Raw genomic sequence first — 12,439 nt, 5'->3', positions numbered from 1 at the left:
ACTTTTAAAGCAGTAAAACCCCCCTATGGCCGTTCTAGGCATTGCGTAGGGGATTTCTGAATCTCCCCAAGGTACGCAACCGAAGTGCTCACTTGGAGTGTACAAAGGTATGCGGCCATACATACTACCGTTCTTCCCGGGGTAACTATACGGGATAGCTTACCACCCGCAATCGACAAAGACGCTTGTAGTCTTCTCTTACGACAGGCAAAGGATACTTATTCTCGTCCCAGAACTACAAGGACCGAACTCAAAAGGTGCCTAATGAATTTTTAAATTTCGTTTTAACTTTAAAGATACGATTATAAAGGTCGAGCTTACGAAGGAAGTTGTAATCACAGTATATAAATGCATGGCTTGCCCGCTCGAGTGTGGCCCGGGCAATACATTTAACTGTGCTATCAGGAAGGATACGTCCACCAGTAATTCATTCTAGAAGCATATTAATTAGCTCAGATGGTAGATTGTGAACTGGATCAGGTAAGCTTAAACGTTTGTAATTGATAAGTTTTGTATTTATACTATGTAGTTGTTATATAGTGAAAATAATAAAAAAATATTGGTTATAGGAACTAACGAATGATACGTACATACCTAAGATGAAATTTTGGAAATTAGGACTTCTTTTTGGACTTGAAATTCTTAAAATTAGACTTCTAATTGAAAAATGAAAAATGAATTAATGATTAATTACACTAAGTACAAAGTAATGAAATTAATATTAAGTACATAATGCAATAATGATATATTTATTTTATCATTGCATTATCACGTTATTCTAGTTTTGTATTCAGGAAATCATTAGTTTTTAGATGATTACCTTACCTTACTTCGGCTATTGATATAAAGTGCCCTTCAAGACATTTTTATCTTTCCTTCCAGACCTTAATTTCAACAAATTGAGCTCAAACAAACTAAATCTTTGTTTATAATAAGGTGAAAAATTCGACCCTATTAAGCCACAAATTGTGTTTAACATCAGGTCGCTAACTTGGAGTAAAGCTTGGCTGTCATGCTCCACGCGTCTTATTAGATTTCAACAGCCAACAGCTACTGTAATAAGCTGTGTTTATTTTCATATAACAACGAACTTGTTTTCTGAGCAAACAATCTAGAAATATCTGGGTGGAAAGTATGAGGAGTAATAATGAAACTATATTGATATTTTACTTTGGGGATTTAAAGAAACCCGTGATCCACGTGGCGGATCGATCACTATTCGGGTGTGACGCGCAGAGGGTTCCGGGTTCGATCCCCGGTCAAACAGATATATAAACAGTGAATTTAGTTTTCTGTTCTGGGTCGGGGTGTTTGTATCTAAATATATATAACTCAAAGGTGACTGACTGACATAGTGATGTATCAACGCACAGCCCAAACCACTGGACGGATCGGGCTGAAATTTGGCATGCAGGTAGATATTATGACGTAGACATCCGCTAAGAAAGGATTTTGATCAATTCTACCCCCAAGGGGATAAAATAGGGGATGAAAATATTACTTCGTAACGCGAGCGACGCCGCGGGCAAAAGCTCGTTCGTCTATGTAAGTCCATTACATCCACGACACAGGGAGTGTTAGTGTGGGGCTGTAAATGTGAAGCGTCTTTAAATTTGTTTACAGCATAAGTGCAAATTAAAAATAAAATGATGATAAAAATAAAATTTTCTTTAAACATAAAATACAGCTTCCGTTGGTTTAGTTAAGAATTTAGCAGAGCGTCGAATTTCTTTGTCAAGTTTTTATGTAGGTAACTAGGGAAGTTACTTACGTATTTGATTTAAACCCCGGAGTTCTTAAAGGAATATAATTAAACTTGGGTGAAACCAATAACCAGAAAACACGAGTGGTTGTGGTTTCACCACAGTCGAACCACAAAATCCTTGCCTTACAAATTATCTAGTCACAACTTCGAATTTACCGTCATAAACCGTGTTTGAGATAATGACCCTCATATTTATCGACACGAGGTAGTGCGCAAATAGCATTAGATGCAATTTGTGATGCAAGCAACATGATGTATCAGGTGCCCCGGGCGACTACTTACGGTTCTAGTAAACTAACTACTTTTAGGATCAGCGATTCGCGTTTTGGCGATTGAATCGCCGTCCCAACACCTTTAGGCGACTTGTTGTTTGGTCGCGGTATCGAAAACGTGCGATTTGCCGACTGTATTTTTTAAAACATAGGAGTAGCAGACGAGCATGCGGTCCATCTGATAGTAAGTGGCTACTGCCGCTCGTGGATATCTGTGATCAACTCCAGATAAGATTAGATTCCTACCCTAGAGTACCTCGGAGAAGTATGTCTCCCTTACCTCCCCCTACAAACTCGAGCAGATCACCGCATAACACTGCTGTTATTAGACAGCAATAGATGTGGCGGTGATACCGCCGGCGTCGAACCACTTCTATCTAGCTTTTGGAAAACAGCTAAATTGCCAATCACCAATACTAAAGCAGCAAGTCTGCTAAAGCCCGTATGGCACCGGAACGTTACCTAGTTTAAAGGTTCCCTTGAGCGGTGCTTAAGCTTTATATAAACGTAGATATCCGTCTTTTTATGATAGAGTAGTAAGGACATATAGTGTAACTAATGGAAGCCTGTCACCATGTTCAAATAAAACTGGAATTTTCAGACTAGGAAATTGATTATTAAATAAATACTAGCTGACCCGGCAAACGTTGTGTTGCCATATAAATAAAAAAAAATGTTAAGGGTGAACAATCCTTATCACTTATGAAAAATAGATAGTAGCCGATTCTCAGACCTACTGAATATGCATATAAAATTTGGTGAACAAGTAATTAATTTAAAAAATCAAAAATCCCAACGGCCCCAAAAAGGCTGAAGTAGAATTTCCAAAAGCAGTGAAATAGGCATTTCATTATTTTTATCCAGAAAGCCAAATACAAAGTTTCATAGTAGGTGTCTGCTTCAAAAACAAAAGATCTTCAAACAATATTATCATATTTTATCCTCGTAGTGCTCATTTACGTTATATAAAGAACCTATGTGTAAAATTCCAACACGCCTAAGTTCAGCGGTTTCCCTTTGCGTTGATCTCTGGCACAGCAACTCTCTCATTTAGTCAGACAGTCATCTCGATGTGTATATACGAGTATATATGTACTAGCTAACCCGGCAAACATTGTGTTACCATATAAATAAAAAAATGTTAAGGGTGAACAACCCTTATCTCTTAGGGGTAAAAAAATAGATAGTGGCCGATTCTCAGACCTACTGAATATGAATATAAAATTTGGTGAAAATCGGTGAAACCGTTTCGGAGGAGTACGGTAACATAAACGAGAACTTTATATAAAAGATATATTATATAATGTATGTGTAATCTCCTCTTAATTTCCTTTATTTTGACATCCTACTCGATAGGTTTGATGAACTTTTTTTAAAACGTGTTACTATTCCGTGAAAAGATACACCATTTCCGGTCTATAAAATATATATATAACTTCAGTAATTCAAAGTTTCGGTCATTATTTTACCTCGTTAGAGGTAGAATTTCATTATTTTTATCCAACAAGCCTGATACAAAATTTCATAGTGTTTGCTTCAAAATTGACTGTTGTTCAAATGTACTTTTAACCCTTATTTTACCCTCTACGGGGTTGATTTTTCGGATGGGGATAAATAAGAGCGTCCTTGTTCCTATCCAGAAAGCCAAATACAAAAATTTAATAGTAGTTGCTTCACAATTAAAGGATTTCAAAAAAACTGTTTTCCCCTATTTTACCCTCTTAAGGGTAGAATTTCCAAAAGGCCTTTCTTAGTACTTATACACGCTATATAGAGAACCTATGTGCAAAATTTCAGAACTGTAAGGTCCTTAGTTTAGGGTGTACGTTGATTTCTGAAAAATTAAAAAGTCATTTAGTTAGTCAGTAAGTCAGTCACCTTGCTGTTTTATATATATACAAATATGTTTTCATAATCTCCGTTTAATTTCCTTTCATTTGATACCCTACTTGATAGGTTCGGTTAACTTTTTTTTTTACATGTGTTACTATTTCGCGCCAAAAATCCGCCATTTTGTTTTTTTTTTTTACTAACACCTATCTAAGGACACTCGGGTCATTGAGACAAATACAATGACACTTTAACTGTTGAAATTCATCCAGCCGTTTGTTAGATCAGATCAAATAAAGAAAGACAAACATACAAGATACGCGCGAAAAACATAACCCTTCCTTGGCAGTCGGGTAAAAAAGGATAAAGACTTTTCGGAGGATTACGGTAACTGATATAGTGACACGAGAATTTTATATATATGATAATAAGTAGGTATGTACGTCGTATCAAATACAAACATTTATGAATGTGTGTTGCATAAAGAAAACTTTTTTCAACACCTCATTTTATAATAGGTGTTAAGAATCTTTTCACGTAGATAGGTTCTAACGGCAGAAATTCCTGGAAGTATGGATATTTCCTACATTTTTTTATATAAAAACACTATAATATTAAATAACAATTACCTTAATATTGAAATAAGGTTATATACCCAAAGATTAAAACCAGAATCCTATTTATAAGCCTCCGCTGTCTGTCCATTTATTGCAGGTTTCGATCGCCAATAGGAACTGATCGAAGGTTGCAGGGCTTTAACTTTTAATGTCCCTGTAGTTCCGGGACTAGAATAGGGCTACGGTATCCCCTGCCTGTCGTAGGAGGCGACTAAAAGGGGGCTTCCGGGGTTGCGGACGGCAAGAGTGGGAGCTCGAACCGTCCAGCAAGCGACCCCGGGAAGGACGGCGGTATGTGTGGTCGCATACCGTCGTAAACATACATGGTGTGGGAGGAGCGAAAACTGCTCCCCCAGGGTAGAGCCCGTTGGGCATCGCGCTTGGAGGGCTCCGGTTGTGTTCCGTTGAAGATCCCGGAGTTCTCCAACAAGCGTTGAGGACGGCCACCGGGGGGGTTTTAGTGCGGTAAAAATCCCACATAACCCGGCGTCGCTCCCACGTCGTCGGGTTCCTTTTGAAGGTCTCCCCCTCGAGAAAAAAAAAAACAAAAAAAAAAAAGGCTTTAACTTTTAAACCGTAATAGATTGAATTTTTTACAGGGTATCTATAACGGTGGCCACGCGAGTTTGACCAATTATTATACTTGGCCAATTATTTTAATACAAATGACTATAAATTAAAGCTGTATAATAAATCAATCTATTAGCATGTAGATGTAGTAAGTAAGGATTTCACGTAGGATTTAGTGCTTAATATCGTAAATTGCAAATCTCGATAGATTAGATTAAGGAGTTAACTTAGTAATCGCTATTTACTAAAATCTCGATTGAAATCGACGCTATATGATAGAATTTCGTCGTCAACTCGTTACTGTCCTACTACTGGGCAAGTCTCATCTTAGAATGAGAAGGATAAGGCCATAGTCCACGGCGCTGGCCAAGTGTATATTGGAAGAATTCACATACCTTTGATAACTTTTTATTTCTTCTTAGTTCTTATAGAAACTGTGTTCTATATGGCTACAGACGTCCATGTTCAGCAGTGAGCACTTACCATCAGGTAGAGCACGCTTGTTTGCTTGTGGAACAATATAAAAAATAAATAAATAAATAAAAATATGTTAGTTGCCAATCATTTTAATTTTGTATAAATTGGTTACTACCATAGGTAAATTAATTTGCTCTCAATATCTTTGCATGCAAGCAGCCATTATGGAGTGGAACCGCTAGATAAATATTTATGGTGCTCGTAGGCATCTAGACACGCTTCAAAAATTATTACATACATGCCACTAATATGGAACTTGTCTCGAAAGTCGTCTTAGCGGCCTGTTTTACTTTGTACGGATAAACGGTTAAAATGTATTGATTTATTAATTGAAATATATTTTTTCATATCGACTATGGAAGATTTTAATTTGAATATTAGTAGAAACGCTTTCTACACGCACAGCCACACACTTAGATTCCCCGTGTCGTGGGTGCCATGGACACACACATAGACAAATACAGAAACACTCAGACCCAGAAACAGAAATCTAAATTCATCATTTAGATATCTGCCTGGCCGGTGATCGAACCCGGGAAAATTTCGTTATGGTGACCGCTCCGCCACGCGGGTCATAGCATGAAACTAGCCTACCTTTATTGATTACAGACGTTACACCTTTTGCTACCCTATAACAATAGTTGGTTCACCTGTATTCGGATTTGAAGGATTTTGACTAAGACTCATGTACCTATATGAGTATAGCATCTATGTAAGATTCAGTCGGTATTGTCACGAAGGTGTGGGGTGTCTCTAGATGCATTGTTTGATTTCAGTTAGGAGTCTTTTGTTATATTAGATTGGTTACATACAATTCAATTCAATTCTCAAAACTGGGTACATTTTCTTGTTAGGAGTGAGTAATCTTTACTAATCTATGCATACATATATATACATAGTCGGCAATGAACAATGAACATCAGGTGCGCTACACCCTCGTTTACTGCTTTAATTGGGTATAAAATATAGTTATATAATTATATTGACATTTATAAGTAATTCTTATTATATTATAATAAAACCTATACAAGCCGATAGTAGAAATTACTTTCAATCAAATACTACACTTCAAATTGTTTATGGAAACATGTGAAATCCTACTGGGAAACAACAATTAATATCGTGATTATGAAAGTAAATATGTGAAACAATTCGATTTAATAAAAAAAATGTTTATGGTTCGTCAAAGTCCATTATAAAATCTCGTTTCTCTGTGGTGGTCTAACAAGTTGTTAAAGAATTCAAAGTGACAAAATGACAGTATTTACAACTAACTTTTTCCTGTGTGAAAGTCGAATTCGATTAGCGACATGCCCGCGTAATTGTCGAGTTCCCAGTGATCTGTGGGAAACTGTAACAGTGATATTTATTTACTTTAAGATGGCACCTATTTACTTTGAATAAAACTCTGATTTGAAAATGTTCTATATTAGAATTAATTTCAAAATATTGCATATTGCTTTATAATAAAGAATGGTCATTAAAAATGCGAATTAAAATACTTTACGCGGGAAGTCATTATTTGCAGCTTCTTGTCAATAGATGGCGCTACAGCATATATAAGCGACTTGTTACATGAGTTCATTCTACTTCACACTAGATGGCGCTGTACGCTATCACTTATTTAAGACTTGTTTAACGTATAATTTACTTATACCGCAGATCTATATAAATTTATTATTTTAATTATGTACCTACCTATATATATTTTTAAATCGTAACCGGACAAGTATCAAGGAAGAATGAAAATTATTACGTCGTATTATTTTTTTTTTTTTATTAAATAAGATTCACTTACCATACAGTTTCCCTGCACACATATAGCTCGGAAGCCAGGCTTGGTGCACGGAGTACCGTCAGCTACCAGCGCCAGGGAAGCGTAGAATTGCTGCCCACGAGGCCTGCAGTTTAATGTGCAAGGCGCGTTTCCTGTGAAAATTAATGATCATTTATTGTAAAAGGACAGCATAAATTATTATAATTTTTGAGACATTATGGGATATATTCATTGATATTCGAATATTTACGTAGATATTTTTTATGTAATTAGGTATGTGGTGTGAAGTAGTCATCACGCCAATATCATTAGGAAAGTAGCGACTTGCCTTGTTTATTTTTGGTTCTTATTTCATAGATAAGTAAAGATTACTCACTCCTAACAAGAAAATGTACCCAGTTTTGAGAATTGAAATAGTTGCGTAAAAAAGATTTGCCACGTCTCCGTGTTAAAATGTTCCTAACATATTTGCAATAATTATTTATATATTATGTAAATTACGCAGTATTAGTTATTTATTCGTAAATTTTCTCTAAACATGTTTTTGTTTGTCAAGAATTCAAAAAAAGAACTTACTAATAAGCTGTTTGTGGCTTCATTCAATTTCAAGGCGGCGAAGTATCTTTACTAATCTATGATTATAGCAAAAACTTGAAAATAAATTTGATAATGAGAATAATTATATTGAGAAAACTTGCGTCTATTCAAGCTTCGTCGCCACCATCGAAGGCAACAGCAAGACTAGTCAAGGCATAGATGATATACTATGTTTGTCTTCGTCATTCGTCGACATTACGAATTACTTATATATTACTAATGTTAAAGATAATAGAATCCCTGGTTCGACATCTGGTTATTCCTCAGGGATAGCAACAAATCTGTGGCCGACCTCAGATAGGAACCTCAACTAAGTTCGATTACAGATATCAGATTTATAAATAAAAGAATATATGTAAAATAGTTTAAGTAAAAGCATTAAATCATAGCATAGTAACATTTTAAAACAACTAATTACATTACATTTTAATCATCAAAATTAAAAAAGAAAAAGTATAAACATATAAACATTTCTCTAATAAATCATAAACCTAAAACATTTTAATCACAGTATAAAAAATAGATAGAAAAAAAACACTTTTATTGGTAAACAAAATCAACATCTGTATTGTCGCATCTAGTCGCTTTAGATCAGTACATTGCTCATTACTAATAGCCTGATGCGTACAGCAGTCACAAAACTTTTTAGCATTTACCCACCTTATTAGTAACAATTGGAATAATGTAAATCTGTGTGCATTTAATAAAAATTGTTTTTAATAATACTTAAATACGAGAAAATGTCTTGCTACTAAATATAATAAATGTGTATGCTGAACTATACCTAAATTGTAATTTAGAATATATATGTTCTCATATAAGTGAATTTCTTGTAATTCTTAATGAGAATAAAATTTCTTAAACCATAGATTTAATACAATACAACAAAAATAGTATAAACAAATTAATCATGCCATCATAATCGATAAACATATAAAACCTACGAATAGCTAAACATCAATACAACGTTACAATTAGGCCAAACGAATCCAATACCCGTGATTCCTCAACCGCACTCACCGTCGACGTAGGGCACCCATGTGTAAAAGCGTCCGCGGAACGGTCTGCGGTCGTACGCCGCGCACTGCTCGCCTCTCGAGTCGCGCTGCCCGGGGCACGGCTGCAATGTGTGCCCATTAGTTATTGGATCTGGTTATTGGGGCTGAAGTATTGAGGTTTTATTTGTGTCACTGCTTTGAATGCGGTGGAAATTGCTCGGTTTAGTACTGTGACTTTCACGTAATATATACTTAGTAATGGTGCTAATAATAATCATTGTCATTGTTAGAACTCAAAATAATAATATGCTTAATTAATAGTAATCAATGACAAAATATGTCTGTAACTTTTAAAGGGAGGAAGTAAATACAACTATTTACTTCCTTAACGACAAATATTGTCTTTCATTTTAAATCACAATAAATAATTTATTATAACACGCAAATTTGTTGCACGCACACACAATTTTTTTATATTTAAACAACCTTGCTTAATTTTAAGCACAGTTGTGTGCTAAAGAGCGTGGAGTATATAATTCTTACAATTCATTTTATTGATTCCATTGCAAATTGTTTATTTCGTCCATATTTTTATACTACGTGGTGAATCGTCGTTAGTAGGCACAATAAAAGGGACAGTGTCTGAGTTTAAACATGCTATTTATGTATTTTTTTATTTTGTGTTTATCAACAGTTTATTTTCTATTGATAGGCTTAATATGGGCTTAAACATGCTGCTTATTTTTTTAAGTACTTATGTGGACTTAAAAACAATTTATTAATTAATCATATCCTTCACTCATACTCCCTAAAGTAAGTAACTAATATAGCCTAATAACAAACCTACCGTAGTATTACACTCGTGGTACCGCCGAGCTAGTCCAGGACAATCCGTCTGGCTCCCTATGTTACGCGCGCGCCGTGGTCGCCCTACACTCCTTGCGAGCTTTCTTCTCTTCCTGCTGCGTCGCCATCTGGAAATTAAATAAAAAATATCTTTTGAGAACACTTCAACCGAATCATGTTATAGGTACAATCAGTAAATGTTATACATGTTATACAATATGTTATGTATAATGTTATAGAACCTTCGTGGTTTGATTTTGAAGACGTTCCGCCAAACTATTTCGCATCATAATCTAAGCCTCGTTGTGTTATGTTTTAAGGGTATACATAAGTCAGAGGCATTTACATAAGGGTTTTTATTCTTGTCCTTATTTATACTAAAGTTTAAATCTAATAAAAATATTATAATAATACAATTTAAGAGACGTTTCGTAATAGGTAACGTTACGTGGAACGTGGTATTATGTGACGTACAATATGTTAATAACTTCTAATGTAAAAGGAAGTCAAGAATGTCAACTATTTAGTTCATGTGTGAATCAAGAAATACTGTAATCCCTAAAAGTGCAATAAAAACAGAAATTCAGATGCAAGAATAAATCAAATCATCTTACCTATATTACATAGGTACCTACCTACCTACAACAAGCGTTTTCCAAAACAAAGCGAAAGCACTTTGTTCGTCGAGACAGTAACAACAACAGAAATGCAATCGCTCATCTTCAAGTTTCCGTGTCGAGTTAAGAAATGTTTCCAAAAAGATCATACCGGGGAAAATGGAACGTGTTTACACTGAAACGTTACAAATTGTTCGCCGACAGGACCGCTTACGTCAGAAAACAAAACAATGCACACGAAATGATTTGGGTCCGTATGACTGTACTGATTGTACCGAAGTGACTATGCGTTATGTTCGCAGATCATTTACACCTACTTATCTAATTTACTTAATTCAAAGCATAGTAACCAGTTTCACATTCTTTAATATTGTCAACGTAATGACAGTTGAAATCTATACAGTCGTTTTTTTTTATATAGAAGTAGCAGCATACAGTCCACCTGATGGTAAGTGTCGCATATGGATATCTGTAATCAACTCCAGATAACATTAAATTTCTACCTTTGGTCGGCAGCAGATGCGGCGCTACCCCTGAAGACTAAGCTGGAATGCCTCGGAAAAGTACGTCTCCCTTACCACATCCTTCAAACTAAACACAGCAATGATTTACACTGCTATTATTTGGCAGAATTAGGTGTGGTGGTAGTGTCGCCGAACCACAAAGAGTCTTCTCAAGAGACAATTAATTTTTAATTCTACGAAAAGTGTCACACGTATCTGAGAATTGATGCCAGGACATAATTTATACGACTAATAAAAAAGTTATTTCTTACAACACATCATGCATACATGACGACGATACTGGTCTGACACGAAGTAGTCCGGGTTCGATCCTCGGTCAGACATCTCAAAGATGAAATTAGACTTATTTTCTGATAGGTGTTTGTGTATTCTATGTATGTCCATGACACCTACCACACAGGGTATCCTAGTATAAGACTATGCGTGTAGAAAGTTGTTTTTTACGTACATTTGGTATGTGGTATTGTTTCAGCCGCTCATCAAAGCTTTCTTCCACAACGGGGCGCCACACACAACTTTTGTCTCGTAATTAAAATTATGAAACTGTTATATCACCGCATTCATGCCACGAGCCGCCTACGATTACTTTTCTTTAATTACTTCTCGAACTGATATAAGACGATGATACACCATATCGATGTCCCTTTTATTGTTTTGATTGATTTTGTGTTATGATATTTCGATATGATATATTCTTTTCAATCGGATGCCGTCTGCTGATGATATTCGTAAGATCATCGCTAAGTCTTCGTAAACGATTTTTTAATTAATATTATTCAAATTAAATGATAAGTTATTTCATATGCCTCTTCAGTCTTTATTTTAAATAAAATATTTTTTTTCTTTTACACCTTTGGAAGAGTCCTTACAACCTATTTTATCTAAAGTTTAAAGAAGAGAGAAGCAAGCAGTCCACCTGATGTTATGTTATCACTGCTGCCCTTGAATATCTCTAGTCGAATCCATGTCAGTGAGGTGTTCTAACTAAATAAGACAATACAAGAACTCATACCCCGTAAAAGTTCCGACTCTTACGGGGTCGGGACTCTTATTTGGAATTCTCGCAATGATTTGAAGGTGCATAATTCCACTTTACTATCAGTTGGACTGCATACCCATTTATTAGATAATATTATCATCAATTTTAGTATAAGCAATCTCCTTTGTGACTTTGTTTATATCATTAGGACGTTATTAATTTCATAAACTTTACGATTACAAGTTATAGCCACTTATAACGAGAAAACTAATTTAATCGCTTTCCTTTGAACATATCATACACCATTCATATTACATCTCAATAATAACATTAACCGGGAAAACTGACTATTTGTGTCAGTTTTAAAACACCATTGACGCATGCGTCAGTTTAAATACTCGTAAAATTACGTAGGAAACGTCCTATTCCTCGTAAAGCTGCTATGAAAATAAATTTCTTATAATTTTGGATAACAGTTTGTGCGTATTTAGAAAGTAAACTATAGGTATAAATGAGGTGTTGACAGGTTAGTCTTATAAATAAAATTCTCGTGTCACAATATTAGTTGCC

At 35.3% G+C, this 12,439-nt stretch overlaps 1 protein-coding gene across 2 annotated transcripts in view; it reads right to left on the bottom strand.

The window, feature by feature from the left end:
- Window positions 1-12,439, bottom strand: part of LOC140752172 (ADAMTS-like protein 4) — a 167,713-nt gene that overhangs the window by 77,299 nt on the left and 77,975 nt on the right. For both annotated transcript variants that reach the window (XM_073086367.1, XM_073086368.1), the window contains exons 4-6: window positions 9,751-9,877; window positions 8,926-9,025; window positions 7,330-7,460 (exon numbers count right to left, since the gene is read on the bottom strand). In XM_073086367.1, coding sequence (XP_072942468.1) covers window positions 7,330-7,460; window positions 8,926-9,025; window positions 9,751-9,877 — 358 coding nt within the window. The remainder of the gene's footprint in view (window positions 1-7,329; window positions 7,461-8,925; window positions 9,026-9,750; window positions 9,878-12,439) is intronic.

This window comes from Epargyreus clarus, unplaced genomic scaffold (genome assembly GCF_041222505.1).
Source record: "Epargyreus clarus isolate Ecla_fem2 unplaced genomic scaffold, WU_Ecla_fem_2.2 ptg000024l, whole genome shotgun sequence".
Classification (NCBI taxonomy): Eukaryota; Metazoa; Arthropoda; class Insecta; order Lepidoptera; family Hesperiidae; genus Epargyreus; species Epargyreus clarus.
The sequence above is the reverse complement of the archived record's forward strand: the minus strand, read 5'-3'. Positions and strand labels throughout refer to the sequence as shown.